General features: G+C 51.4%; 1 protein-coding gene across 1 annotated transcript; it reads right to left on the bottom strand.

Moving 5' to 3' along the window:
- Nucleotides 1–10,504: 10,504 nt before the first annotated feature.
- Nucleotides 10,505–12,790, bottom strand: LOC124503859 (uncharacterized protein C20orf203). The gene is given in 5 exon segments (XM_053722167.1): nucleotides 10,505–12,052; nucleotides 12,054–12,166; nucleotides 12,168–12,212; nucleotides 12,214–12,416; nucleotides 12,745–12,790. Coding segments are annotated over 5 exon segments (516 nt in total). The 3' UTR covers nucleotides 10,505–11,943.
- Nucleotides 12,791–26,897: the final 14,107 nt, after the last annotated feature.

The raw sequence follows: 26,897 nt of genomic DNA, 5'->3' as shown, positions 1-26,897 counted from the left end.
GGGAGCTTGGAAGGTGCTCAATGCTCGCTGGAATGAAGGAAAGGAGGAACGAGGACATGGTATTGCTCTCTCTCTCTCTCTCTCTCTCCTCTGCCTCAGGGAGAAAACTTGCAGAGCAAAGCACGGCTTTTTCTAAAATGCAGACACAGGCACCCACCTGCTCGGAAGCCGGCTGCCCACAGTCAACGCGGCCCCCGCACAGACCCCCAAGGCCCCGTCATGCCTTCCCGCCCCATCGCCTGCTGACCCCCGGAAGACAGTGTTGTCCCGTACCTGCAGCCCCGACAGGCTCTGGCACTGGTGATTTGGGGCCTCTGTCATCCTCACTCACCTGGCAAGGGCGCATGGCCTCTCCCTTCCCCATCCCTCGCAAGGGTCACATCCTCAGAGAAGTAAGTGGAGGCCTTTGCTGACCTTTCCTGGGCCCGCTGGTACCGAGGGCAATCTCTGTGAGGGCGACCACTTGTCCTGGTTTGTCCGGGACTTTCCGGTTTGGCACTGAAAGTCCTGTGTCTTGAGGACACCTCAGCCCCGGGCAGATCCCGTGACTGGTCACCCTAGATTCTGCTTCCACTCCTCCCACCAGGCCTGCTAAGGCCACATAACGGGCCCAAGGAGATGTTTGGTGTCACTGGCTGACTGCCTGGAGGGAGGGAGGGAGGGAGGGAGGAAAGAAGGAAGGAAGGAAGAGGAAGGAAGGAACAAGTGAACGAACGAGTGAATGAATGAATGAATGAATGAACAAATAACCCCACCTCCTTTATTTTTATTTTTTTTAACATTTATTTATTTTTTGGGACAGAGAGAGACAGAGCATGAACGGGGGAGGGGCAGAGAGAGAGGGAGACACAGAATCGGAAACAGGCTCCAGGCTCTGAGCCATCAGCCCAGAGCCCGACGCGGGGCTCGAACTCACGGACCGCGAGATCGTGACCTGGCTGAAGTCGGACGCTTAACCGACTGCGCCACCCAGGCGCCCCACCCCACCTCCTTTAAATCTTTGCTCAGATACCCCTTCTCCGCAGGGCCTCCTTGGCTCCCCTGTCTCAGCTAACAACCTCTCCAGTACCCTCCTCCCTCTCCCTGCTGGACGTGTTCTTCCGGCATTTATCACGAACCAGCATTCTCTCTGTGTCACTATTCATTTCCTTTGGGGTCTGGCTCCCCTATGAGAGTGTCCCCTCTACCCTGGCAGCGGTTTCCCTGTTGTGTTTGCTGCTGGATCCCCAGTGCCTCCAATAGCAGGTGCTCAGCAGGCGATAGTTGAATAAAAGAATGAATGGTGACCGAATGAGTGGACCCTGCACTTTCCCCGCTCCACCTTCTTTTTATGCATTTCGTCTTTTGTTTAGTTTGTTCAACAGACATCAGCACACACCGTGTCCATGCAGGGTGTGGGCGGGGGCCTACAAAGCAGAGTGCCCAGTCTAACGGGCTGGTGGTGGGAGGGACAGAGACCAGGCTGTATGTGGGTCCGCAGACCTGGCATTTGGAGCTGGGGTCCCTGGGGCAGGACTTGGGCACTGCAACAGTCCTAAGAGGCCAGGATCATAGTAACCATGGCCAAAATATCTTGAACATTTGCTATGTCCCACCCACTGTTCTGAGGCTTTTACATGTAATTTTCTCAGTGAATTCTCAAATTGTGGAGGTGCAGATGAGGAGACTGAGGCTAGGGAGGCTGAGTTACTTTCCCAGGGGGCCACAGCAGTAAGTGCGGGGGTCGGAATCGGACTCTGGAGCCAGCTGCTAACCTTGCTACCATAGGGAAGGAAGGAGGCTCGGCGGGGGGGGGGGGGGGGGGGCGTCTCTTACTGAGGTCACCGAGCTGCTCAGAGGCAGGGCTGGGCTTCACAAAAGGGTCCACAGGACTACAAAGGCAGCCTGGGTCCCAGTAGGTGGCTGTCCTAGAGTTGGTGCTGAGGGGGATGAAGGGAAGATGGACAGGAAGCAGGGGAGGGGTACAGAGACCAGGCCAGGCCGGTTGGGGTCCATGTTGAAGGGGTACAGAGAAACCGCCTGGGACAGGCAGACAGGGGGTACCCAGCCTGTCTGGGGAGATGGGGGCAGACTTCTTGGTGGCGGTGTCCCCTTCCTCTTCTCTCCTAGCCAATGGGTTGGGAAGCTGTGGCCAACTGTCTCCAAGCCTTCACATGGGCTGGCCACCCATCCGCTGGGTCTGGAGGGGAGCATAAAAACGCCAGCGTGGGCAAAAGCCCCCTCAGGGGCCCTTCCTCCTGGGCTCCCTGCCTCTGTCAGCCTGGCTCACCCCAGTGATACCAAAGCTCATCCCATGTCAGGAGCTACGCTGAGTGACCCCAGGCACTCTAACTTATTCAGAGCTTACACCTACCTGTCACAGGAAAATCAAGTTCAGACCGTGGGGTAACTGCCCACGTCACCAGTGGAGGTGGGGTTCCAAGCCCGACTGTCTGGCTGCAGAGCCTGTGCCCCTCACCCCTACCCGGGAGGTGGGGCCCTGGCTCACCCTGGCGGCCACCCTGCCAGCCTGTGCATTGAGCAGACACCGCATTCAAGCCCCTACTGTGTCCCCACAGCCCAGCAGAGGGCTCAGAGCGAGTAGGCACACATGAACACATCTCTTGTTCAAAATCTAGCAGCAGTGACTTCCCCCTTGGGCTGCTCCCTCTCCAGGTCTGGGAAATAATAGCCCAATCCCCAATTTGGACAGGATTCAAGGCTTTTCAGAGGTGTCCCTTCCTTGGAGGACAGCAAAGCAGCAAGGACACTGACTTTCAAGAGGCAAACCTGGAAATGAACCTTAGCTCCACCCTCGACTGTTTGCAAAGGGCAGGCGGCAGCTCCCTGAGCCTCAGTTTCCCCATCTGTCACACGGGGTTGATGGTATTGTAAGGAGACAACATGAGCCTACGCCAGGCACACAGTAGGTGCTTGGGAAGGGTGGTTTCTTTCCAGAGGGTCACAACCACCTCCGGGGTCAGTGCCTGACCACCCTCCCTACTTTTAAACCATGGATGTTTTAAACCATGATGTGTCGGAAACATACAGAACAGCACAGAAAGGAGCTGGGCCTGGCGGGAGTTCAGATTCCTGGCTGGAATCTGAACAGGGCCTCCACCTTCAGAGTGTTCCCCTTGGGCCCCGTGTCTGTATCACGTGCCTTACGTGTGCCATGTCCTTCCTTCTGTCCTCTCTGCTTCCTCTGGAGGGGGTCCTTGGGTTACCCCAACTTACAGGTGGAGAGACCAAGTGTCTGAGAGCTGAGGTTGGCTTACAAGGCCCACAGCCAGGGAGTGGTTGAAGCAGGATTCGGTTTTACATCCAGGTAGGTTTACTGACATGTTCTCCATGTATTATCAAATGAAAAAGCAGCATGTAGGGCAACAATATAATTTGGGAGAGTATCATTGAGATGTAACAGGGGAGGGGGCACTTGGGTGACTCAGTTGGTTCAGTGTCCGACTCTTGATTTTGGCTCAGGCCTTGATCATGGTCATGAGATTGAGCCCCGCACCTAGGTCCACACTGACAATGGGATTCTCTTTCTCATCTCTCTCTCTCTCTCTCTCTCTCTCTCAAAATAGAATAGGATAGGATAGGATAGGATAGGATAGGATGGAATGGAATGGAATGGAATGGAATGGAATGGAATGGAATGGAATGGACTAGACTAGAATAGAATAATAATAAAATAAAATAAAATGTAACAGGGGAAAAAAAAATAAAATGTAACAGGGGTTGTCTCTACATGATAGGATTATGACCTTACCATTTTTTTTCTTCTGCTTATCTGTATTTCCTAACTTTTTATAGCAGCTTTATGCTGATGTAATTCACATATCACACAATTCACTCATTTAGAGTCTAATTCAACGGTTTCTGGTGTATTCACAGAGCTGTGCATCCAACACCACTATTTGCTAAGTCTGTCATCATTCCCCCCACAAAACCCTACTCACTAGCAGTCACTCCCCATTTCCCCAAACCCCTGCTCCTAGCCATAAGCAACCACTTTTTGTCTCTCCAGATGTGTCTGTTCTGGACCTTTCATATAAATGGATTCACACAATGTGTGGTGCTTGTGTCTGGCTTCCTTTACTTAACATGCCTTCAAGGTTCACCCGTGCTATAGCGTGTGGTCGGCACTTTATTCCTTTTAATGGCTAAGTAGCATCCCATGTTATATTTCTCAATTCATCATTTGAAAGACATTCAGGTTATTTCTATTTTTCTGGGTATTATGAGTAATACTTCTACGAACATTTATGTCATTTGTGTGTGTGGACATGTGTTTTCAAGTCCCTGGGGGGATCCACCTAGGAGTGGAATTGCTGGGGCATAGGATAATGCTATGTTTCATCTTCTGAGGATGTTTTCCAGAACATCTGCACCACTTTACATTCCCACCAGCAGTACATGAAGGTCACACTTTCTCTATGTCCTCGCCAACACTTGTTATGATCTGTCTTTTTGATTAGAGCCATCCTAGTGGGTATGATGTGATATCCCACGTGGTTTTGATTTGCATTTCCCTGATGGCTAATAGTGTTTAGCATCTTTCGTGTGCTTATTGGCTCTTTACATATCTTCTTGGGAGAAATGTCTACTCAGATCCTTTGCTCATTTAAAAAAAACATGGGTCATTTGTGTCTTTATTATTAACTTACTGAAGTAGGATTTGAACCCACGTCCTGTCCTACTGTCAAGCAATAGATCCTGCCCATACAGTCATGCACCCCTGACTCCAGGGAAATCTGGAAGCATCCTGGAGTCCTGCCTACCCTCTGGGCAAGTGAGGGCCAGCACAGCTGCTACGGAAGCCAGCCCAGCTGGGGCCAGGCCCATGACAGGTGTCCAATGAGGGTCTGTGGATGGACACAGACGGACAAACAAGTCCACCTCCAGGAACCGGTGAACCAAAGGGAAGAAAAAACACCCAGAACAAAAAGTCTGCGCCCCAGAAGGAGGAAATGGCCAAGACCCTGCTCCGGGAGCTGGAGATAAAGCCCTGAGTGGCCGAGAAGCCTCCATGGCAACTGCTTCTTGGTGGCAGCAACCTATCCGCCTGTTTTTATGCTACTGACTGTTGGCCTGTGTAAGGCTGGGAAGGGGAGGCCCGGAGACATTAGCAAGGAACTGGAGAGCGTATCTGTCCAGAGGGGGACTGTAGAGGATCGGTAGGGGCCATGGCGAGTCAGAGGAGAACAGGGCCGTGGTGGGGCGTGACCCTGCTGCTGTGCCCCTGCCCTGGCTCCGGAAAGCCACTGCTTTGTCACCAAGGGCACCTGAATCCTGAACACCCAGCTCTGGAATCCAACTGCCTGACTGTGAATCCCAGCCTCACCATCTCCTGGCTGTGTGGCTGGGACAATTACTTCCCCGCTCTGAGTCTTGGCTCCCCTCTAAGCCTCTCTTGCAAGAATGGAGAAACTGGGGTGCAGATGAAATGAGACCATAACAGAGCCTCTTGGTGGGGCCAGACTGCTGCTAGGCAAGCTGTGGACAGCAGGGCTCACCTACTGGGTGTCCCCAGGCCCTGGATTCAGAGCTTGAAGACTGTCCTCCTGTGAAATGGGAGGCAGACTCTCCCAAGAACACTGGAGACCAGCCTCTTGTAGGAAGCTTAACCGTCAGACAGGAGCCTCAGCGTGTGGCTGCTGGGCAGGGCCGGCTTCACCAACCCAGCCTCCGTGGTGAAGGCATGCGCGGTGGTTGTGTGTGTAGCCCCTCATTCAGGCAGCCTGAGTTCAAATCCCGCTTACAAGCTGTGAACCTTGGGGAAGGGCCTGCCTCTCTGTGCCTCTGTTTACCCTCAGAAAAATGAAGACGACAGCAGTGTTTACTCTCCAGGGTGGTTGTGAGTTGATGCACATAAAATAGGGATTAAAGTCTCAGCTTTTTAGAGATTAGTTTATTTTTAATTTCTGCACCCAATGTAGGTCTCAAACTCACGGTCCTGAGATCAAGAGTCACACGCTCCACTGAATGAGCCAACCAGGTGTCCCAAAGTCCCAGCTTTAAAGTAAAGGTTGGAGGGGCACCTGGGTGGCTCAGTCGCTTGAGAGTCTAGCTCTTGATTTCAGCTCAGGTCATGATCTCATGGTTCATGAGTTTGAGCCCCACCTTGGGCTCTGCACTGACAGCACACAGAGCCCGCTTTGGATCCTCTGTCTCCCTCCTTCTTTGCCCCTCCCCTGCTTGTTCTCTCTCTCTCTCTCTCTCTCTCTCTCTCACTGTGTCTGTCGCTCTCTCTCTCTCAAAATAATAAATAAATGAACATTAAAAAAATTAAAATAAAGGTTAGAGGGGTGCCTGGGTGGCTCAGTCTGTTGAGAGTCCGGTTCTTTGATTTCAGCTCAGGTCATGATCCCAGGGTCATGGGATTGAGCCCCGAGTTGGGCTCTGCACTGAGCGGGGAGCCTACTTAAGGTTCTTTCTCTCCCCCCCCCTCTCCCTCTGCCTCTCCCCTCTGCTCATGCACTCTTTCTCTCTCTCCCATAAATAAATAAATAAATAAATAAATAAATAAATAAATAATACAAACACCATTTAGAAAATAAAATAAAGGTTCGAACATCCTCCAAGTCCTTTCAACTTATTTGGCCCCCATCTTCCCCTCATGTCCTCCAGCTTTCATACATGGAGGAGGGGGAAATTTTCAACCGTTTCGGCATTTCCCGAAGTGAGTTCCATAGCCCTCTAGTCTCACGAGATGCTTTTTGAAAAAACAATTTGAGGGACGCCTGGGTGGCTCAGTAAGTTAAGCATCTGACTCTTGGTTTCCGCTCAGGTCGTGATCTCACGGTCCGTGGGTGTGAACCTCACGTCATCGGACTCTGCGCGGCTGTGAGGAGCCTGCTTGGGATTCTGTCCCCCTCTCTCTCTGCCCCTCCCCTGCTCACGCTCTCCCTCTTTCTCTCTCAAAATAAATAAATAAATTTAAAAAAGAAAGGAAGGAAGGAAGGGAGGGAGGACGGAAGGGAGAGAGAAAGAAAGAAAAGACGGTTGAAAAGAACATGACCTTCCAACAGGCCTGGCTGCTGGGTGGGTACAGCCCCTGCCCTTAGCAAATGCTCAGGAAAGGGCCTGAGAAACCTGCAGCGAGGAAGCCCATCGGATGTTCATGGTGGTGTTTCCCAAATTTATTTGACCACAAATGCCCTTTTCGGCCCAATATCAATTTAGCATCTTCCTGGAAAAACACTGATGGTCAAGGTCATATCTGGCTCACAGTTTCCACCTCACAGAAAAGACAGAACGTTTTCTAAAAATCATCCTCCTTGCCTTGAAAACCCCCTCAGAAACCCCCAGTTTTTCAAGCACGGTCATGCTGGCCCACAGGCGAGCGTCACCCTGCCATGTGCCCTCAGCCCTGCTCCACGGGTCAGGGGGGGATCGGAGCGTGAAGGCCCCTCAAGGATGCCCAGCAAGAACTGACCCAGCCCCCTTCCACCCTCCGCAGCAGCCTCGGCTCTTACAGACCACACGCAACACCCAGACATCATCAGGACAGAAGGCGGCGTCTTGTCTTGTCAGGAGCCTTTGAGAAAAAGGACTTGCCAAAGAGAAACCTCTGTGAGTTGGGCAAGCCCAGCCTCGGGCAAGAGAGAGGTGTCTCAGGCTCAGGAGACTCCTGGCACCTGCAGAGGAGGCCCTGTGACCACCAAGCCCCATTAGCAGGGACAGCACCACTTGCAAATCATCTCTTCCATCTTCTTGTAAATGTTCCAGCAATTCTAGCATTTGGCAACCAAAGTACAGATCCCAGACGGCCGTGTGAATACAGGACAAGTGCCAGAGTTTGTCTCTAGGCCCCGTAGGGTTTGGAAAACAAGATTACTTGGCTAGTCAGTGGAGGAGAGTGATTTATTGAGCACCTACTACAGGTTGTGCATTGTGTCAGAAGCTCTATCTTTGTGGTGAGATCTCGGCCTGATAACAGCCCCGTTTTACAGATGGGGAAAATGAGGCTCACGGTGGTGAGTTAGCATGCCCAGGGACACAGCAGAGCTGGGCGTCAAACCCAAGCGTGGTTTTGCCTCCCCGGTCCCAGCATTCTCCGCTCCACGGTGCTGTTCTGATGCAGCCTGGCTAGGATCACTCCAAGACCTCGGTCTACACCTAGATCCCAGGGCCCCCTTGTTATTACTAACCCAGGTTTTCAGGGCCTAGGGTGTGAGGAAGGGAACTGGATGGGGGGCTAAAGTAGTCTGGCCCCTAACAGTCTGGTGCACACTGCAGATGAAAAAACTGGCATTTGGGTTTGTCCTGCAGAATCTGATTGTTTTAGCCCCCAACATTCTGATCATCCCGGGGTGGGCAGGGCAGGTAGATGAATCCGTTTTCTGAGCCTGCCTGGCTGGAGGCCAGCCCACCAGCCTGAGGTCACACTGCCAGTATGGAGACCCCCAGGAATCCAGCCTAAGCTGGCACCTGGGTGCCCGCTTCTGGCTGCGGCCTCCTCCTCTGCATCCTGCCCCAGCCACCTCCCCACCCCCGCAGGGTCCTGGCACTCAGCCTGTGTGTGTGTGGGGGGGGGGGGGCGGGCATCACACAAACCTTTGGAAACCCCCCTCCCCTCTCCTGACTCCTCAGAACTCCTGGGTCAGCAGCGTGGCTGCGTGCTGGGAGGCAGTGGGGAGAGGGTTCCACCCATCCCTCTCGTGGGCCGGCCCCCTGCTCTGTCTGCACAGCTGCAGGGAAGGAAGGCCCCACCTGAGCTGAGGGCCCCCTGAAGCACCCACCTGGCCGTGCCCTTCCTCCTGCCCATCATGACAATCAGGGGTGAGACCAGTGTGCCCGGAGCCCGCCCCATGCCTGAGCTCTCCACCACTTGCACTCACCCTCAAGCCATCTGAGAGGAAAGCTTCCTTTTCTTTGTCCTGGGGGTGGGGGGGCCGCATCGCAGGGAAGACGGTGACTTGCCCGAGGCTATGCAGCCAGGCAGTGGTGGACATCAGTCCTGGGTCCAGCGGGCTCCAGAGTCAGGGGCGTTTCTCCCAGGACGGTGCCGCAGCGGTGCAGTGGGTTCTGAAGTGAGCCAGCCGGACTCAGGTCCCGGCCCCTCAACCCCCTCAGAGTCACCGGGGGCTGGTCGCACAACCTCTCTGTGCCTCGCTTTCCTCATCTGTACAATGCTGTCAGAGAGTCCCTGAGTCTGAACCCTGTGGGAGAGCGACTTAACCTGCCTGTGCCCCAGTTCACTCTGACTTAACGTGAAGGGCTCAATACACACATGGCAAGGCTGGGGATGAAGATGAGAAAAGACAGCCCTGCATCTAGGGCTTTCTGGAAGGTGGTACCAGGGGGCCCGCCGATGGTCCGCTGGTGTGGTCCAAGAGTTGTCGTCCAGACCGCAAGGAACGGGTCTCAGACAGCATCTCTGGGGAGGAAAAGTGGGGGGGGAGGGGGGAATCTAAATTGTCATCCTATCTGTTGTTTTGGACTTCCAGAATTTTGTATGACATACGTGTGATCTTACTGTTACTGGAGTGGATTACATAACTATCACACAGAGGTGCTCCCTTGCTGTGACACATGGTCTCATGCTGGCCAGAGACCCCATCCACAGGGTGCCTGGCTTGGCCCACCCCTCCGTAGCCACACCCAGGCCTGGACCTGCTCCGTGTCTCCCAGTGAGACCCCAGCACAACCTCAACACCCAGGAGGTGTCCCTTCCAAGCACAGGCCTGTGACATGGGCCGAGTCTCCACCTGCCCACCGGCTTGTCTAGAAGCGAAATGACTGCATTACCCCCACGGGGTAACTAAGTTACAGACTAAAATGAGCTACTAGAGAGGGGCCTGGCTGGCTCAGTTGGTGGAGCGTGCAACTCTTGATCTCTGGGCTGTGAGTTCAAGCCCCGTGTTGGGCATAGAGCTTACTTTAAAAAAAAAAAAAAAAAAAAAAAGAGGTACCAGAGAGCTAGGTACAGGCTCTTGCCGAGTCTTCTTCCTTCCTGTCCTCTGAAAGGGCAAAATGATGCTGAAGGGAAGCTACTTCCTCCTCTGAATGCATCTCCCCACATCGAGCCTCTCCCACCCAGCGGGTGGACTGCAAACCTCGCAAGGCAGTGGTTGCTTCCGGGCCTTTGCACTTGCCGGTCCGCTTGGGGCAGGCCCTTCCCTCATCTCCCAAGGTTGGCTCCTTCCCATCACTCAGTTTCTCCCAAGTGTCACTTCTTCACAGAGACCCTCCTAGACCCCACCCTGTCTACAACGGCCCCCACACCCTCTTCTATCTTAGCCCTGTTTATTTTGTTCATGGTGCTTACCCTTACCCGAAATTGTATTTTTTTTTTAAATTTTTTTTCAACGTTTTTATTTATTTTTGGGACAGAGAGAGACAGAGCATGAATGGGGGAGGGGCAGAGAGAGAGGGAGACACAGAATCGGAAACAGGCTCCAGGCTCTGAGCCATCAGCCCAGAGGCCAACGCGGGGCTCGAACTCACAGACCGCGAGATCGTGACCTGGCTGAAGTCGGACGCTTAACCGACTGCGCCACCCAGGCGCCCCCCGAAATTGTATTTTTTAAATAAACTTTTTTGGGGGAGGGATAATTTTAGATTCACAGAAAAGCTGCAGAGACAGTACAGAGGGTCGCTGTATACATTTCATCCACTTTTCTCCACGTCACCGCGTCACTTAACCTGACCATGGTACATCTGTTAAAACCAAGATGTTAACGCTGGCACATTACTATTAACTAAACCGCAGACTTTGTTCAGATGCAATTGCACTTTTCCTTTATTTACTTGTTTTCATCTGCCTCCCCCACCGGAAGGAAAACTCTGAAAGGCAGGGAGATTGCCATATTACTCACCACCAAGTCCCTCATACCTGGCAATAAATATCGATCGGTAAAAAGCAGGGGAAATCATGGCAGAAACAGCCAATGGTTCCTCCCTCTGCCAGGCACCGTTCTGAGTGTGTTAAACATCGTGAATCATTTAATCCTCAGGACAGCCCACGAGGTAGACATTATGGGGAAACTGAGGCACGGCACAGTTTGGTGGCTGGCCGCGGCCACGCAGATGGTCAGTACCAGAGAAAGCGCTAGTCCTTCCGTGTCCCTAGTCCATATCAGAGCAGGGGGGCCGGCACCCTTCTGTGGGCAGGACTGAGGCCCCAGGGTGGCTGATTTGCCTGAAGCCACAGGAGGGACTGGGGCGCAGGGCTGCTGGAACCTGAGCCTCCAGCCTCCAGCTGGCTGCCCTGAGGCGGTGGCACCCCGGCTCTGCCCGGAAGGGTGTGAGCGCGGCTGCCGGGGCCACCAGCTCCGCCCTGCTTCAGGGCAACAGAGGGCAGCTGGTTCGGCCACACACTGTGGGCTCTCTCCTGTGCCCCCAAGGCCCCAGAAGGGGGCTGAGACGCCTCACCGCCTCCCTTTGCCCATGGCCTTGGCCCGGGCCTCTGGGATCTGAGCACTGCGGAGGCCCGGCTGGAGGAAGGGCCCTCTCCCCCGCAGTGGATGCAGCCTTCTCCGGGGGGCTTGCTGGGCTCTGGGGCAGGGAGGCGAAGAAAGAAACAGTCGTTCCTTTCTGGTTGCGGGGTGCGGGGGGGGGGGAGCAACAGGGAGGATTATTAAGCTTTTCCCAACACCCTGGGACCAGCTGGAGAGGTGTCCCGGCACCTCCCAAAGGGAAAAGCCGTTCTGGAACAGTTGGACAGGACGGCGGCCGGCCACCCCCATCCAGCCTGGGTTCCGCCCAGCGCCAGCCTGGCGCAGACTCGAAGCCCTAATAATGTTTGCTGGATGCTTTGAATACAAGCGTCAGTGCCCAGAATCTCCTTGAGGTTTCAGCCAGGCGTGCCCGCCCCATCCCCCCTTCTGGGGAGCAGAATAAATACGGTGGGGTGTGTGTGTGTGTGAGAGGGGACACCATGAGGTGGTGGCAGCCTCCGTGAGAGAGGCAGGCTGCTCAACCCAGAGCTGGGGGGTAGGGGTGCCTTGTGCGCGGCTAATTAAACAGTGACTGAGATGAATCGGGGAGAGGCTGCTGCTCGCTAATTAAAGGTGCGGGCGCCTTGCCTGGCAAGGAGGGAAGGCAGCTCTGGGACCATGTCAAGAGGCCAGGCCAGCAAGGACAGCGCTGGCTCCCGGCATCCCTTCCATCCTCAGGCCCTCCCAGCAGGGCCCCACGGCCCCCTCCCCACTTCCCTATCTCTCCTACCCACCTTGCCAGAGCCCGGGGCCTCGGACTTCCCCCTCCCCACCAACCCAAATTGCTTTCCTGATAAGGGCCTGGGCGTTGGGGAGGAGGAGCCTGCTGGTGCCCAGTGTCTGGGCTGGAGGGTGGGCATGATTTTGAGCCTCTGAGGTACTTCCTTTCACCCTCTCCCAAGACCCCCGAGTTGGGCAAATGAGCTCGACCAAGACGGGAGGCTGGCTGTTGTGGACGAGACCCCGAGATGACTTTTCGAATCACAGATTCTGAGACCCATAGGGGCTTTGAGGATTACCCAATTTCCCTGCTGTGACAACACCTGCTGTCGCTGGGGTCCTGCTTTGCCCCACAGGCCCTGGTGTGTGTGTGAGAGAGAGAGACAGAGATTGAGAGGAGGGGTTCCTTTCTGGTCTCGGTACACAAGTCTAGAAAAGAGGATCAGAACCGAGGATCTGTGGTCCTTGGAGGTTCCTATGTAGTGGACAAAAAGACCCCAAACTGCCCGTCCCAGCCCCACATCTGCTCAAGGCAGGAAGTGGCCCAGTGGCTAAGAGCGTGGGCTCCAGAAGCCAGAGGTCCAAGCCCCAGCCCCACCTTTTGCCAACTGTGGGACCTTGGGCGAGGTAGCTAATCGTTCCATGCTTCGGTTTCCTCATCTGCAAAGCTGAGGACGGTAACGCGTCCTCCTCACAGGGTCGCTCAAGGGATCAAGAGAGATGACCCAGGTGAGCTACTCAGCACAATGTCTGGTGCACAGAAGGGGCCCAGAAAACGCCAGCCATTATTTGAAAATCCCAGGGAGTCACGTGGCCTGCTGTCTACCTCTCTTCCATGTGACCTCCTAGCTGACACCACAGCTGCAGCAGGGGTGATAAGGGCCTGTGTCCCTGTGTCGGACACAGGGAGAGCAGGTCACCCTTCACACCACGGCTCTCATCTCTGCTCTGACCCCCGTGACCGTCTGAGGGAAGTAGAGGAACAAAGAAAAAACAAAGTGGATGCGCAGAAACCTAAGTGACCTGCCCAAAGTCGTACGGCTCAGAAAGGGGCAGAGGCAGCCCTGGTCCCCGGAGTGGGAGACGATGGGGTCAGGGTTCCCATGGTGACACCTGCTGAGCTTCTCTACTGGACGCCAAGTCCTGAGCCAGCCACCCTGAAGTGGACGTAGGGGAAGTGGACACTCACTCTGCCTTCAAGAGGACCCGGTGTGGAAGGGGGGGAAGACACAACAATAATGGGGGCTCCAGGCAAACGTGGCGGGCATCTGGGCACGTGCTCCCGTGTCCTTCCACGCGAGGGGCTGAGAGCTGCTGCTTTGACTTGGAGCTCGATTTGAAAGCAAAAGTTCTGCTTCTATTTGGAGGGTACAATCAGCATCGGGGGGAGGCTAGAGAGGGCTGCTGGAACCCCTCTGGTGCTCCCAGGAGAATCCTTCGCCACGGGGGTCAGATACTCTGCCCTGGGGAGTGTCGGGTGGTCTCTGATGCCTAAGGTGCCTAGTTCCGAGGTTTGGGGAGTCGGTCTCTTGAGGAATCTGGGAGTCCCAGAGGGTGTGGTTTCAGACGCGACACTGTCCAGGACCCCCGGCAAGAATCCATCCATGTCCTAAAGGGGCTGTAGTTGTTCCCTTCCAGGTGGCCAGGAACTCACCAGGAGGGAGGCTTTGTACTGCCACGAAATGCAGTAGGCAAAGGATGCGGTGCCCACAGGGGCCCAGAGACAGTAGAAACCTTTCCCGGCTGAGACACTCAAGGCTGTTGGCCCTGACACCGGATGCCTGGGCCTTAGGCGGCCAAACCAAGGCAGTCAGGGATGAGTGCAAGGTCACTGGCCTTGGGGGTGATGTCTCCATCCTCCCTCCTCAGAGACCAGGGCTCATCCAGAGGAATGAGGCACAGGGCCTGGCAGGTGTAGCCACAAGGAAGCCTGAGCAAGCAAAGCTAGCAGCTCCTTAAAAACACACCCTGCTTCTCAGCCTCCCCAGGGCCCCCTGTGCCCTAGCTGGGCCAAATGCTGGTCTGGGGTGCCCTCTGGTGGCCACTCTGGGCAGTGGCAGAAGCAGCCCAGGTTTAAGGGTGGACGGTCAGATGGGTCAGACGTGGAGACTTCAGAGTTGAACCACCTCTCCCACTGCACAGATAGGAAAAGCAAGGCCTGGGGCTGCGAGGGGTGTGGAGGGGGAGTAACTTGCTCAAGGTCATGCAGTGAGTCCGTGGCCAGGTCCAGAACAGAAGCCAGGTCTCCTTCTGCACCAGTGGCTGCTCTTGGTGGGTCGTGAGGCATCTCCATCAGGGGAGGGAAGACTGAGTGTCCCAGAGGCTCACTCCCCAGTGACCAAAGACAACTGGAATGGCAGGTAGCTGAGCAACTGTGTGATGATGTATGCAGCACTTCCACTCTCTGGCCTTGGGCTCCTCACCTCTAAAACCTGGAGCTACTGACAAGGAGATTAGGGACTGGGGTCCCTCTCATATGCTGCTAATAGTGAGGCTCTAACCAACCAGCCTTTCAGGAAAGCCTAAAATGAGCCTTCCTACAGAGAGTATTGGGTATCATACTTAATGGTGAAAGACTGGGTGCTTTCCCCCTGAGACCAGAAACAAGACAATGATGTACACGCCTGCCCTTCCAGTCAACATTTTACTGGAAGTTCCAGCCAGTATACTTAAACAAGGCGGGGAAAGGCATCCAGATTGCAAGGGAAGAAGTAAAACTATCTCTATTTTCCGGTGACATGACCTTGTAAATAGAAAATCCTAAAGAATCCACACACACAAATTTAGAACTAAGAAATGAGTTCAGCAAGGTTGCAGGATTCAAGATGAATATACCAAAAGAGTCAACTGTATCTCTGTGCACTTGCAATGAACACTTCAAAATGTAATTAAGAAATTAATTCTATTTATACTAGCATAAAAGAATAAAATGCTTACAAATAATTTAACAAAACAAGTATAAAACTTATACTCTAAAAATTACAAAATACTGTTGAAAGAAATTAACGTAGACCTAAATATATGGAAAAACCTCCCATGTTCATGGATCTGAAGACCCAATATTGTTAAGATGGCAAGACTCCCAAAATTGATCTTCAGATTCAATACCATCTCCAACAAAATTCCAACTTGCTTCTTTGCAGAAATTATCAAGCTGATCTTAAATTTCTTAGAGAAATTCAAGTGACCCCAAATGGCCAAAACAATATTGAAAAAAGAAGAACATTGTTGGAGAAACCATAGGAAGTTTTCTACAAAGTTACAGTAGTTAAAACAGTGTGGTATTGACATAAGAATAGATATATAGATTAAGAGAACGGAATGAGAGTCCAAAAATAAACCCTCACATTTACAGACAATTAATCTTCAACAAGAGTGCTCAGACAGGGGCGCCTGGGTGGCTCAGTCGGTTAAGCGTCTGACTCTTGATTTTGGCTCAGGTCATGATCTAGCAGCCATGGGATCATGGGATTGAGCCCCGCATCAGGCTCCATGCTGAGTGTGGAGCCCTCTTGAGATTCTTTCTGTCCCTCTCTTTCTCTGTCCCCCACCCCCCCCCAAGATAAACACGTAAACTTAAAAAAAAAAAAAAAAAAAAAGAGTGCCCAGAAAGTTCAGTGGGGAAAGGACAGTCTTTTCAACAAATGGTGCCTGGGGCAACTAGACATCCACATTGCAAAAAAAGGAGGCTGGGCACCTTCCTCACACCCTACACATAAATTAACTCAAAATGGATCTTACACCCAAATATAAGAGTTAAAACTATAAGACTCTTAGAAGAAAGCACAGGCCTGAATCTTCATTACCTAGGATTAGTCGATAATATGACGCAAAAGCATAGAAACAACAACAAAAAGAAAACAGGTAAATTGGACATCATCAAAATAACAAACTTCTGTGCTGCAAAGGACATCGTCAAGAAAATGAAAAGACAGGGCGCCTGGCTGGCTCAGTTGGTAGAACGTGCAAGTATTGATCTCGGGGTTGTGAGCTCGAGCCCACGTTGGGTGTAGAGATTACTTAAAATAACATATTAAAAAAGAAAAAAGGAAAAAAAAGTGAAAAGACATAGAACGGGAGAAAATATCTGCAAACCATATATCTGGATAAGGAATTGTAACCAGAATACATAAAGGACTCTTACAACTCAGTACTAAAAGACAAATAACCCAATTTAAAAATGGGCAAATGATCTGCATAAACATTGATCCAAAGAAGATATACAAATGGTCCATAAGCTCATGAAAAGATGCTGAAAATCACTAGCCATTTGGGAAATGCAAATCAAAACCATGAGATGCTACTTCACACACAGTAGGTTTGCTGTAATCAAAAAAAACCAGTGAAAAGTGTTGGCAAGGATGTGGAGAAATCAGAACCCTCACACGCTACTGGTGGGAATGCAAACAGTGCAGCCATCTTGAAAAGCAGTCTGGGAGTTCCTCAAAAGCTTAAATAGCATGACCACGTGACCCAGCAGTTCTATACCTGGGAGGTACAGATCTGAGAGAAGTGAAAACATATGTTCATCCCAAATCTTACATGAATGTTCACAGATGTATTATTCATAATAGCTCAGAAAGTAGAAACAACCCAAATGCCCATCAACTGATGAATGAATAGATAAAATGTGGTCTAGCTACACACAGAAATATTATTCAGCAAGAAAAAGGAAAGGAGTACTGATACGTGCTGTGACATGGGTAAACCCTGAAATATATGCTAAGTGAAAGAAGCCAGTCACAAAAGATCGCACATTGTATGGTTTCATTTACATGAAGTGTCCGTAATGGGTGAACCTTGCAGACTCTTTTACAGCAGTGATTGCCTAGAGGTAGGGGGAAGGAACTGGGAAGAAATGGGTGTGGAGTTCTTTCTGGGATGATGAAAATGTTCTGAAATTGATGGTGGTGATGATTGCACAACTCTGAACATACCATTGAAAAACTATTGAGTTGTGTGCTTCAAATGGGCGAATGGGATGGCAAGTGAATCATACTGTTAAAAAAAAACCCAAACAAACCTATTCTTTGGACCCATGACTCTACTTCCAGAAATGTCTTCTAAGAATTACTCAAGTGCATAAAAAGATAGGTTTAAAGATTTCCATCACAGTATTGTTTGTAACAGCAAGAGTGTAAACCTAAGTGTCCATCAGTGGGGGGGACCGGTCAGTTATGTTCAACCCTGGGATGGAACAATGGAATCATTGAAAAAAATAAAAATAAAAATGAGAGTCACATTTACTAACATGGACAAGGTCTAAGATATACTGTCATGTTTTGTTAAAAAAAAAAGTTAAAAAATACATCTATAGATTAAAAGGGACTTAAAAGAGATTTTTCTTTAAAGACAAAATTATAGTATCTAGGGATTCACACTGAGTGATAACTAGCAAGAAAGTGATGACCTTAAAAGTCAGGATAACAGTGGGGCGCCTGGCTGGCTCAGTCGGTGGACCATGATTCTTGATCTCTGGGTCATGAGTTCAAGGCCCATGTTGGGCATAAAGCTTACTTTAAAAAAAGAAAGAAAAAAAAAAAAGGCACCTGTCTGGCTCAGTCAGTAGAGCATGTGACTCCTGATCTCAGGGTCATGAGTTCAAGCCCCATGCTGGGAGGAGAGATTATTTAAAAAAAAAAAGAAAAGAAAAGAAAAGAAAAGAAAAGGAAAGAAAAAAGAAAAAAAAAGTCAGGCTAACAGTAACTCTTTGTGGTGGGGTAGGGTGAGGGGGCACACTGAAGGCTTCTAGGGTGGCTGGCAGAGTTCTTCACCTGGGCAGTGGTTCCAGAAGTTTGCCTTATAATAATATGCCAATTGAACAATTATTTTGTATGGTCATTCTGTATCATATTTTGTAACAAAAAAGTTAAAAATCAAGTATTCTCAGGGCACCTGGGTGGCTCAGTCGGTTAAGTGTCTGACTTTGGCTCAGGTCATGATCTCATGGCTCATGGGTTCAAGCTCTGCGTCAGGCTCTGTGCTGACAGCTCGGAGCCTGGAGCCTGCTTTGGATTCTGTGTCTCCCTCTCTCTCTGCCCCTCCCTTGCTCATGCTCTGTCTCTCTCTCAAAAATAAATAAACATTAAAAAAAATCAAGTATTCTCATTTCAATTTTTAAAGCGTGTCTCATAAGAGTCGATCTTTGTAAAAACAATCTATATCTTTATGTGCATATGCACAAAAGCAGCCAAAAGTTTGGGATTTGGGGTGCTCTTAATTTACGCTTTTCTGATTTTTTTTTTTCTGCAATGAACAAGAATTACTTTTACAGCCCGAAAAAAACCAATAAAGCTATTTGCTGTGGCTGGGGCATTCCTTCGGCGCTCTGACATTGTGTGGCCAGAAAAGTAGACGCTGGGGCACTGGGAGACTGCACAGGGGCACTTCAGGAGAAGACCAAAGTTCATTCTCTGCTCAGCACCCCAGGGCTTAGCCGAAACCCCAAGGCCCAGCCTCCACCGCGGCTTCCTGGAGACTCAGCCGGTCAGGTAGCTGGCAGCAGGTGCTGCGTGGCCATCCCCCCCCCTGCACTCCAGACACTGGGAGTGCGGCTCTGACCTGGCAAACCCGAGGGAGGTCACTCTGGTCCCACCTGTATGAGCCTCCTATTGTGGGCCAGAGGAAGAAGCCCTGGGCAGGGGGCAGGGCGGGCGGCGGCAGGGTCTCATCCTGGCTGGCTTTGCCCACTAGCGGCACAAAATCCCGTAATAACGAGCTAAATGAGCAATATATATTTGTGCTAGGTGGGTTACATGGTTGGTTTTATGGAACCTTCCCGATGACCGGAAGCCATGGGTGGGATCATCATCTCCATACTACACCTGGGCAAACTGAGGTCTGGGAAGCCTGGGTGCCTGGGGAAGTCACTCTCACTGAGGCTGGACTTAGCCAGACCCTTCCCAGGCACAGCGTCAGAGGCTTCTCCTGGAAATCCAGGAAGGTGGCCGCCCTGGTTTTGCAGATGAGGACACAGAGGCTGAGAGAGGGAAGTCCCCTGTCCATGTCCCACGGCGACTATGTGGCAGGGCCAGGCGCAGAGGCAGAGACTCTCAGAAGCTCCGCCAGGCAGCCTCCGGTAGCTGCGAGAGGCCCCGGCACGCTCCCCACCTAGTAAAGTTACTAGTTACTGTAGCACAACCTCAGGAGCGTGCGGGGCAGAGGTGAAGGTGCATTGTTTCATTTGCTCCTCTCATCAAAACTGCAAATCTTCCATCTGATTGAAGCCTGGAGACGGGAGGTCCAGAGCCATGAGTGACAGGCAGTGAAGGCATGGGGGCCCCCATGGCACGGTCCAGGGCAGCCTGGTGTGGAAGCTCCTGGCAGTGCAGCCAGCTCCCTTGTCCCATCACAGGGGCATCAGGAGAACAGTTCTCCAGCGGAGCGGCCTGCCTCCCAGCCGAGCCCCCCCCCCCAGCACCCCCCACCCCCGATGTAGCGTGAGCCTTCCCGGCAGGGGAAAGAGCACTGAATGGCAGGGCCAAGGCGAATTGCCAAGGACAGCTGCAGGGGTCTCAGGGGATCTGTAACCCTCTGCTGCCTCTCAGGTAGCCCCAGCTCAAGATTATCTCATGCCCCTCCCAGAGTCAATCGTTCAGCCAACTCGAGTCAGAGAGCTCATCGTGGACAGAGGGCCAGGCCACTGGCAACAAGAGGGGCTGCTTCTTTGGGTACCTACCACCTTCCAGGCACCAGCTATATGCAATCGGGCACCAAGCCTCATAAAGCCCTTTCAAGACATCATATCTGCCTCATTTTGCAGAAGAGGTGATGGGGGCTCAGAGAGGTAGAGTGACTTGTCCAAAGTCACACAGCCAGGAAGTCTCAGAGTTCCTGGCGGCCAACTTCAACCAAGGAGGGACAGAGGGATGGATCATCCAGGACTCCCTGCAGAGGGAGGCCAGGGACCCACTATGGAGGGGAGGTGGGGAGAAGGAAGGGCCTGCGTCATGAGCTCTGACTCTCTTGGGACATGATTTATTCATCAATCCATTTGTTCTCTGTTTATGCATTCATGGACCTCTCCACATGTCAGTGTCTTTGCTGGGCATTGAGGACTCAGGTAAAGTGGGCTCATCTGTGCTCTCGCAGAGCTCATGGCCTAGCAGAACAGAAAGGGAAACTGAGGCAGGAAGAGGCCACCACTTGCTTGGGTCTGCTAGAATTTACTGAAGGCTTACTGTAGGCCAGGCCCCGTGCTGGGAACCGGGGGCACCAAGTAAACGAGAAGCACAAGGCTCTTGCCCTCGTGGAGCATATATTCTAGTAGTATCCAGTTCCAAACCTCCAGAAACCCTGCTTGCGTGACCCCTGAGTCCTGAACACAATGGGAAATTTCTCTAGGGGTTGGGTTCTCCATGAGTCATACGTGGGCCTGGTTCTGGGATGCTGAGCAGGGATCCAGAAAGGGCAGGGAAACCCAATTAATGCCTTAGGAACAAGCGTGTGTCTCTTTGCTCCCCACTGACAGCATACTGGCTCAGAGGCAGCGTTATGGCATTCGGTTCAGCCACTCTGACATCAGGTCCCTTTCACAGCCTAGGAAACGGAGAAAGGGGGCAGGGGAAGGACTGGCCCAAGATCACACCAGCCTGTGGCACAGGCAAAATGTGAACCAAGGACTGCCAGCCCTCTCCACCAGCTCACATGCCAAGAAGCCACCTGCAAGGATGGGCACATCTACACCCAAGCTGGCTATGCCCATGGTTCTTCACCGCATGAGCTGCAGGCACAGAGGGAAACTCCTTTCCTTTTTTAATTAAAAAATTTTTTTTGTTAATGTTTATTTATTTTTGAGAGAGAGATGGAGACATAGAATCTAAAGCAGGCTCCAGGCTCCGAGCTGTCAGCACAGAGCCTGACGTGGGGCTTGAACTCACGAGCCGTGAGATCATGACCTGAGCTGAAGTCGGACGCTTCACCGACAGAGCCACCCAGGGGTCCCAGGAAACTCCTTTCCTAAACATCCCGATGGTGGTGGTTTTTATTTTTTGTTTTTGTTTTTGTGTTTCTAAATACTCTACCTCTGCTGTCACCTGAGCTGTTCAACCTGAGAGGCCCCTCTCAGTGTGAATGGCAGAGAGCAACCCAGAACTGTTCCATCTCAGCAGCTAAAAATCTGGATCTAAATTTTTAGGTGGAATTTTATTTTTTTGAAAAAAGTATTTCTTAATGTTTACTCACTTTTGAGAAAGAGAATGTGAATGGGGTAGGGGCATAGAGAAGGGGACAGAAAATCTGAAACAGGCTCTGAGCTTACAGCAGAGAGTCTGATGTGGGGCTCGAACTTATGAACCGTGAGATCATGACCTGAACTAAAGTCAGACTCTTAACCGACTGAGCCAACCAAGCGCCCTTTGGGCAGAATTTTAAAAACTGCCAAGTCTCCTTGGTTTAAAAAGAGAGAGAGAGAGACAGAGAGAGAGAGAGAGTCAAAATAGGAGAATGAAAAAAAAAATAGGAGAATGGCTAAATTATTAACACAATACCATATAGACATTAAATAACTTTAAAGAAAATTTTAACTGTGAGAAAACATTTCACCATATAACGTAAGGCAGGGGGTAAAGCCAGCTACAGAGTATTATTATAATTAAAAAATGCACTTATATGCATATGTATGATCCAAATAGAAAAACAGGACTGGAGAGAAATATAACAAAGTAGTTATGACAGTTATCTCTGGGCAGCGAGATGACAGATGACTTTCATTTTCTCCTTTGCACCTTAATGTAGTTCCCCAATTTTACAATGAGTATGAATTGCTTTTATAATTAGACATAAAGCAGAAAGGCAGAGAAGGGGTTGCCCTTGCCCAGGCCCGTCCCCTCCACCTCCACCCGCCCCCTGCACACAGCTGGGTGGCCTCTGGGTCTGTCCTCACTGACCAGCCCAGCGCCGGCCAGAGCTGAGGGGCCCTGGCCAGGCCACTGGAGGCCGAGGGCAGCCGGCACAGAGGTCGTGGGATTCACCAGCCATCTCTGCCCATGAAGGAACCAGCAAGGGGACACTGCCCTGTCTGGGCCCTCCAGAAGGGTCAATGGCAGGCTGTAAATTTCCTGGCCGGGGACATTGGGATTTGATGCTCTCAGGGGCTGCGAATCAGAACATTCATTATCTGCTGTATGAGAGAAGTCATCTTCTTTGTTCCTTGCATTTCTTTCAGAGCTGCTGAGTACAGCAGGAAGGCTGGAGGACAGCTGGCCTTTGTCACCCTCTCACTGTGGGCTCAGGCAGGCTCTCGGCTTCCCCACATGGGACTGGAGTGCCTGACCCACCTCGTCTCCCTGGGCCCTCGTAACTAAACTGAGAGGTGAAGGCCCAGGGGTGCTGGCCTGCGTTCGCCCTCCCAGGTTACTGTGCTCCAGGAGCGACTCAGCTTTGTCTCTGGCAGTGCTGCCTCCTGTCCCACCCCGATCTCACCCAGGGGGGCTGGATAAGGCAGAGTTTCCAGAGAAGGGCCTCCCTGCTCTCTGGAGCTGCAGACTTGGGCAGGTTCCAAGAATGGTGCCCTCACTTCCTTCCAGCTGAGATCTTAGCCACCCCCTCCCTGTTCTGGAAGCTTCCGCCCTCCTCCTGGGCTATTTTAGCAATCAGGTCACCCGTTGGCTCACTCTGAGCTTGCGGTCAATTAAAACCCACAGGCCCTTTTCACAGAAATGGTGGCATCTCTCCCTCCTCCAGATGCTGCCAAAGTCAGTGTCCTCAGGGTGAAAACGGCATGAGGGGACAACCCGGTGGTCCTCCCGTAGCAGGGGGCTCTTGCTCAGGAGCTGAGGCCATGCATTATTTCCATGCCCACTGTGGCCGGCATCCTGTGAAGGTGGCTGAGGGCAGGAAGGGCGAGCTGGTCACAAGGATGTTCTGATGGCCTGAACACCTATGTGTCCCCACGCCATACCCCGCTGGTGACACACAGCCCTCCCTCTGGTCCTCACTGGCTCTAGGCAGGGAGCCAATCCTCACTTAAATGGGAGCTGGGTGACCTCCAAAGGTCACCGTGTGGTAAGCAGCAAGGCTGAGAGGGACCCTGGGGTGTCCCAGCAAAGCCCAAATCCACCTCGGCCGCACTGGCGATTCCCAATGACCTGGCACACATGACCGCTGACGCAGGCTGCCAAACGGGTTCTTGTGATGAAGACTGGGGAGGCTTCGCACCGTCATCCTACTGACACGGCAGGTGCCCCAAACCCCACACAAAGCCCAAAGGCCCTCTCTCAAAGTTCATGTGTGTGTTCTGCTCAGAGCCGCTGAGGATGCTGGTCACCTGCTTCAGCTAAACCCTGGCCAGCAGCACGTGGAGCCCTTTGGCTGGAGACCCCGGGTCAGTTCCCATCCTTCCTTCTGCCAGGTATGTGACTGACCCCAGGCTCTTCCTGGCTGTGGTCCAGAGTCAGGTGGTGGACCAAGGGCAGAGCACCTGCAGTGGGGGACCCCGACTCTGCCTGGGGCAGCAAGACAGAAAACAGGAGAAAGATTGCAAGGGCGCCTGGGTGGCTTAGTTGGGGAAGCATCCGCTCTTGGTCTCGGGTCAGGTCATGATCTTGCAGTTTGTGAGATCGAACCCCACACTGGCTGTGCTGACAGTGCAGAGCTTATCTGGGATTCTCTCTCACTCTCTCTCTCTCCTCATTCTCTGCCCCTCCCCTGCTCTCTCTCTCTCTCTCTCAAAATAAATAAATAAACATTAAAAAAAATAACTTAGGGGCACCTGGGTAGCTCTGTTGGTTAAGCATCTGATTCTTAGTTTCGGCTCAGGTCACGATCCCACAGTTTTGTGGGTTCGAGCTCCGCATTGTGCTGTCAGCACAGAGCCTGCTTGAGATTCTGTCTCCCTCTCTCTCTGCTGCTCCCCCACTCACACACTCTCTGTCTCTCTCAAAATAAATACACTTAAGGAAAAAAACTCAATAAAATAAATAAATATATGAGCATTTCAAAAATAAAATAAAATAAGAAAATCAAGATTTATTTTTAAAAAGGAGAAAGATTGCAACTGCAGAGGGCACTGAAAGTAGCAGACAGACATAGGCCCTGCCTGCCTGAGGGAAGACCTCAGGCAGACCAGGAACTGACAAAGGCCAGCGTGTGGCTGCAACAGCACTGTCCGATGGGACCAGAACACAAGCCATGCTTGGAATTGACAATTTCTAGTAGCCACAATAAAAAAAAGAGAGTCTTAGTCAGTTGAGCGTCCCACTCTTAATTTCAGCTCAGGTCATGATCCCAGGGTCATGGCATCAAGCCCCACATTAGGCTCTGCGCTGAGTGTGGAACCTGCTTAAGATTCTCGCTCTCTGTCCCTCTCCCCCGCTCCCCTGCTCACGTGCTCATTCTCTCTTTAAAAAAGAAAAAAAGGTAGGGGCGCCTGGGTGGCTCAGTCAGTGAAGCGTCTGACTTTGGCTCAGGTCATGATCTCACAGTTCATGAATTTGAGCCCTGTGTTGGGTTCTGTGCTGACAGCTCGGAGCCTGGAGCCTGCTTTGCATTCTGTGTCTCCCTCTCTCTCTGCCCCTCTCCTGCTCACGCTCTGTCTCTCAAAAATGAATAAGCATTAAAAAAATTTTGTTAAAGGTAGAAAGAAGTGAAATTAATTTTAATAATGTATTTTGTTTAACCCAATATATAAAAATATCATTTCAACATATAATAAATATCAGGGCGCCTGGGTGACTCAGTCTAAGCGTCTGATTCTTGGTTTCAGCTCAGGTCATGATCTCACAGTTCATTCGCGAGTTCAAGCCCCGTGTTGTGCTCTGCACTGACAGCATGGGGCCTGCTTGGGATTCTCTGTCTCCCTCTCTCTGCCCCTCCCTCTCTCTCTCTCTCTCTCTCAAAAATAAATAAATTTTTTTTAAAAATTAAAAAAATAGACATATAGTCAATATAAAATTACTAATAAGGTATTTTACGCCCTCTTTTGGACTATAGTTTAGAGAGCCAGTGTGTATTTTATATGGACAAGCACATCTCAATTTGGACTGGCCACATTTCAAATGCTCAGCAGCTCCATATGGCTAGTGGCCACTGGCTGGCACAGCACAGCAGGGCTACAGGGTGCTGAGCAAAGGGGAGGTGCGAGATGAAGTCAGAGAGGCGGGCAGGGGTCATGCTGGGTTTTATCCCAAGAGCTCTGAGAAGCCACAGGAAGGCTTTAAGCAGGGGTGTGATGTGATCCATTGTTGTCTTTTAGAGGCTGACTCTGGCCACTTGCAGTGCTGCAGAGCAGATGAGATTGGCTGTCCAGAGACATGCCCAGGTCAGGGCCAAAGGTGGCCTGTACCTTGGTGAAGGCAGCCACGGTGAGCTTCAGGGAACACAGGAGAGGCCATGGAGAGGCGGCGAGACAGGGGGAGAGGCCTTGCCATCTGCTTTTTCCCTCCCTCTCTGCCAAAATTCTTCCCAAGTAACCCTGTCTCAACAGTTGCCTCCCTTCCAGGAAGAGATCTGCATGGTAGCTATTTAACAAAGCCTAAAAGAATCGACCAAAAACATGTTGCCAAGGGCCCAGAACTGAAACAGCTGCCACTTTCTGTATCCCAAAGAATCACTCAAGAAAAGATAAATCTTCTAGATGCTCGTATCATATAATAATTAAGTGGTCTCTGGGACTGACCTGCTTGGGTTTGAACCCCTGCTGCCCTCTAATTAGCTGTGTGACCTTGGAAAGATACTTGACCCCTCTGGGCTTCTGTTTCCTCATCGTATAGTGGATGTGTGAATGATCTTGATCTCTGGGGGGTGGCCAGGAGGGGTTTATACCCTATATAAGTGCTTAGGGCAGTGCCTGACACATAGGAGGCACTCATTACACGTTAGCCTGTCACTATGCTTGTTTTCGGTGTTAACAGACCAGACAACTAAGACACAGGGACAGGAAGGGACCTGTTTAATGTCACACAGCAAACCTAAGGCAGAGCAGGAAGCAGAATCTAAATGTTCTCATTTCTGGCTCTAATGGCTGCCTCACAATTGAAGTTGCTGGCCATCCCTTCATTCGGACATTTACCCTGTTCTCTGCATGTGCCAGATGTCGTGCTGGCAGCTTGGGGGAGACGCCGAGATGGTACAAGCCTCATCTCTGCAAAATCAAGGCTTTCCCGTTGAGAAAGAGAAACCTCTTTCTCAACCACTCTGGGCCACAGGGGAAGAAAATTTTATTCAATGCAGACAGAGCTACAGGCCGATTCGAGTGCAGTCAAAACAGTACTGGCCTGAGAACTGGGAGAGCCCAGGCTAAGCCACCTCTGGCTGACCCGCTCTGTGACGGGGGCAAAGGGTTTCACCTCTCTGATCTCAGCATCCCTGGCTGCATGGAAGAGAACAAATGTTAGCTGAGCCCCTACTCTGTGAAGTCCCGACTCCAAAGTGCTCACATTCTGGGGAAAAGGAACTAACTGCCAGTCAGACTGGGATGTGGCCTCTAAGGACATAAGTCCTACAGCTCAGATTTTTTCTGGAACATTCCTTACTGACCCATTCATCTCCTAAGAGCTATGTGCATACCAGACCACACATTCAAACTTTTAAAATATAATTGGACACTACAACAAAATTATGAGACTCTGGTTCACAAGATTTCACAGACCAATAACATTTCTAAAGAAACATTAGGGAACCTGCAAAGGACTGAACATTTGTGATTCTGCCAAGGAAGGCCCTTAAAACCAAATAACAAATGGTAGTGGGAAAACCAGATACCCATGCAAAAGAGTGTAAACGGGCCCTTATGTTAGCACACACAATAATCAA

Source organism: Lynx rufus, unplaced genomic scaffold (genome assembly GCF_022079265.1).
Source record: "Lynx rufus isolate CCGP_SWC_20201006 ecotype Redwood Valley unplaced genomic scaffold, mLynRuf1.p SCAF_8, whole genome shotgun sequence".
Classification (NCBI taxonomy): domain Eukaryota; kingdom Metazoa; phylum Chordata; class Mammalia; order Carnivora; family Felidae; genus Lynx; species Lynx rufus.
Note: the sequence above shows the minus strand (reverse complement) of the source record. Positions and strands in the feature narration are given on the sequence as shown.